General features: G+C 53.1%; 1 protein-coding gene across 1 annotated transcript in view; it reads left to right on the top strand.

The window, feature by feature from the left end:
* Positions 1 to 1,736: 1,736 nt before the first annotated feature.
* The window catches only part of LOC116968016 (myelin-associated glycoprotein-like), a 9,087-nt gene continuing 8,140 nt past the window's right edge, over positions 1,737 to 2,683 (top strand). Inside the window, exons 1-3 of the mRNA XM_033014648.1 lie at positions 1,737 to 1,767; positions 1,852 to 2,220; positions 2,568 to 2,680. Of these exons, the coding sequence (XP_032870539.1) occupies positions 1,737 to 1,767; positions 1,852 to 2,220; positions 2,568 to 2,680 (513 nt within the window). The remainder of the gene's footprint in view (positions 1,768 to 1,851; positions 2,221 to 2,567; positions 2,681 to 2,683) is intronic.

Genomic DNA, 2,683 nt, shown 5'->3' with positions numbered 1-2,683 from the left:
TAGTGTGTGAAGTGGTCGGCATGGACTGGGTGGGTCGTGGGAGCCTGTTTCTGTGCTGTATCTCTAAACTAAACTAAGCTCTGAGCAATTTCTTGTGGTCTTGGGCAGACCTGGTCCCAAACCAATGTGTAATGCAACCTAACAGTGTTCTTTCACAGTTCATGTGGAGAAGTTGGTGTGAGTCACTGGAGAAAAGCTGAACTTCCTTCATCTTTTGAGCACGATGAGACATCAGTTTGCTTTATTGACCACAGCTTCAATGTAGTTGGTGCAGCGTATGCTGTTGGTGATATTTACGGACATGTGATAGGAGCAGAATTAGGCCATTCAGCCCATCAAATCTACTCCGCCTTTTAATCATGGCTGATCCATCTCTCCCTACTAATCCCATTCTCCTGCCTTCTCCCCATAACCCCTGACAACCGTACGAATTCGCAATCTATCTATCTCTGCCTTAACAGTATCCACTGACTGGGCCGCCACAGCCTTCTGTGGCAAAAATTCCACAGATTCACCACCCTCTCACTAGAGAAATTCCTCCTCATCTCCTTCCTAGAAGAACGTTGAATTCATCGGCTGTGACCCCTTCCACTAGTGGAAAAGTCCTATCCACATCCAAGCTATCCAAGCATTTCACTATTCGGTAAGTTTCAATGCGGTCCTCCCTCATTCTTCTAAACTCCAGCTAGTACAGGCCCAGTGCCGACAAACGCTCTCATATGTAAACACACTCATTCCTGGGACCATTCTTGTAAACCTCCTCTGGACCCTCTCCAGAGCCAGCACATCCTTCATCAGATGCGGGGCTCAAATTCCTCACAATATTCCAAATGCGGCCTCACCAGCGCCTCATAGAGCCTCAGCATTGCATCCATGTTGCTTAATGTATATTGGTTGCTGGAGTTTTACTGCAATAACTTTCTCTTCCAGACCGGGAGATCGGGTAACTGACGGGATATCTGGGATCAGACAATGATCGGAAGATCGTTCTTCCTCCTCTCCCTTCTCCAAGGTACCATCAGCAGCAACTCAGAAGTGTTTACGGGGAGTGATGCACTGGGGGAGGGAGTGAAGCACTGGGGGAGGGAGTGATGCACTGGGGGAGGGGCGGTGAGGAGGGAGTGATGCACTGGGGGAGGGGCGGTGAGGAGGGAGTGATGCACTGGGGGGGGGGCGGTGAGGAGGGAGTGATGCACTGGGGGAGGGGCGGTGAGGAGGGATTAATGCACTGTGGGAGGGGGCGGTGAGGAGGGAGTGATGCACTGGGGGAGGGGCGGTGAGGAGGGAGTGATGCACTGGGGGAGGGGCGGTGAGGAGGGAGTGATGCACTGGGGAAGGGGCGGTGAGGAGGGAGTGATGCACTGGGGGAGGGGCAGTGAGGAGGAAGTGATGCATTGGGGGAGGGGCGGTGAGGAGGGAGTGATGCACTGGGGGAGGGGCGGTGAGGAGGGGGTGATGCACAGGGGGAGGGGCGGTGAGGAGGGAGTGATGCACCAGGGGAGGGGCGGTGAGGAGGGAGTGATGCACTGGGGGAGGGGCGGTGAGGAGGGAGTGATGCACTGGGGGAGGGGCGGTGAGGAGGGAGTGATGCACTGGGGGAGGGGCGGTGAGGAGGGAGTGATGCACTGGGGGAGGGGCGGTGAGGAGGGAGTGATGCACTGGGGGAGGGGCGGTGAGGAGGGAGTGATGCACTGGGGGAGGGGCGGTGAGGAGGGAGGCTCTACCACTACGCCACGATGCTGCTCTTCTCCGCTCTGTTCACACCAGGTCCACAGTGCAGGATAAACGGTGTGGAAAGTCCAGTGAACTGACAGGGTGTTCACTGCTAAAGATTGTTCCTTCTCTCCTCAGCCTTGGTGTCGGGAGAGTGGAGAGCGGACACTCCCGGAGCTGTGACAGCGCAGAATGGTTTGTGTGCACGGATTCCGTGTCACTACAGATACCCGTCGGAACTGAACAGTAAACCACGGACTGGAATCTGGTTTAACAGTGAGTTGCACGACAACAAAGGTCCTGTAGCCTTCCACTCCGGGAATCACAGTCTAGCATCAACAAAGTTTCAGCATCGGACCCGGCTGTCAGGAATCCTGAAAGACAACGACTGTTCCCTGGTTATAGACAACGTCACGCAGCAAGATGCAGGTCCTTATTTATTCAGAGTTGAATTCAAAGGGAGTAATGATTACAGCTACCGCCCTGCAACACAGCTCAGTGTTACTGGTAAGTGCTCTGTATAATTCACTCATTCACTCAACAGTTTCTCCCAGCTGTTATCAGGCAACTGAACCAACCTACCACAACCAGAGAGCAGTGTTGAACTACTGTCGACATCACTGGTGACCCATCGGACTATCCTTGATTGCACTTTGCTGGCTTTACCTTGCACTAAACGATGATTCAGTTGCCTGATAACAGTTGGGAAGAAACTGTGCCTGAATCTGGAGGTGTGGGTTTTCACACTTCTATACCATGTAAAAACATCCTTGCTCGTGTGGGACTGGGATTTCGATGTGAACCGATGTATCCAGTGATATTTAACTAACAGTATTTGTTTCTCTGTGTGTTAGATTTCACAGATAAACCCACGATATTCGCTGCTGAATTGGTGGCAGGAAAGCCTGTGAACATGACCTGCTCCTTCAACACCACGTGTGATGGAACGGCCCCCACCTTAACCTGGGTC

This window comes from Amblyraja radiata, chromosome 43 (genome assembly GCF_010909765.2).
Source record: "Amblyraja radiata isolate CabotCenter1 chromosome 43, sAmbRad1.1.pri, whole genome shotgun sequence".
Taxonomy (NCBI): Eukaryota; Metazoa; Chordata; class Chondrichthyes; order Rajiformes; family Rajidae; genus Amblyraja; species Amblyraja radiata.
Note: the sequence above shows the minus strand (reverse complement) of the source record. Positions and strands in the feature narration are given on the sequence as shown.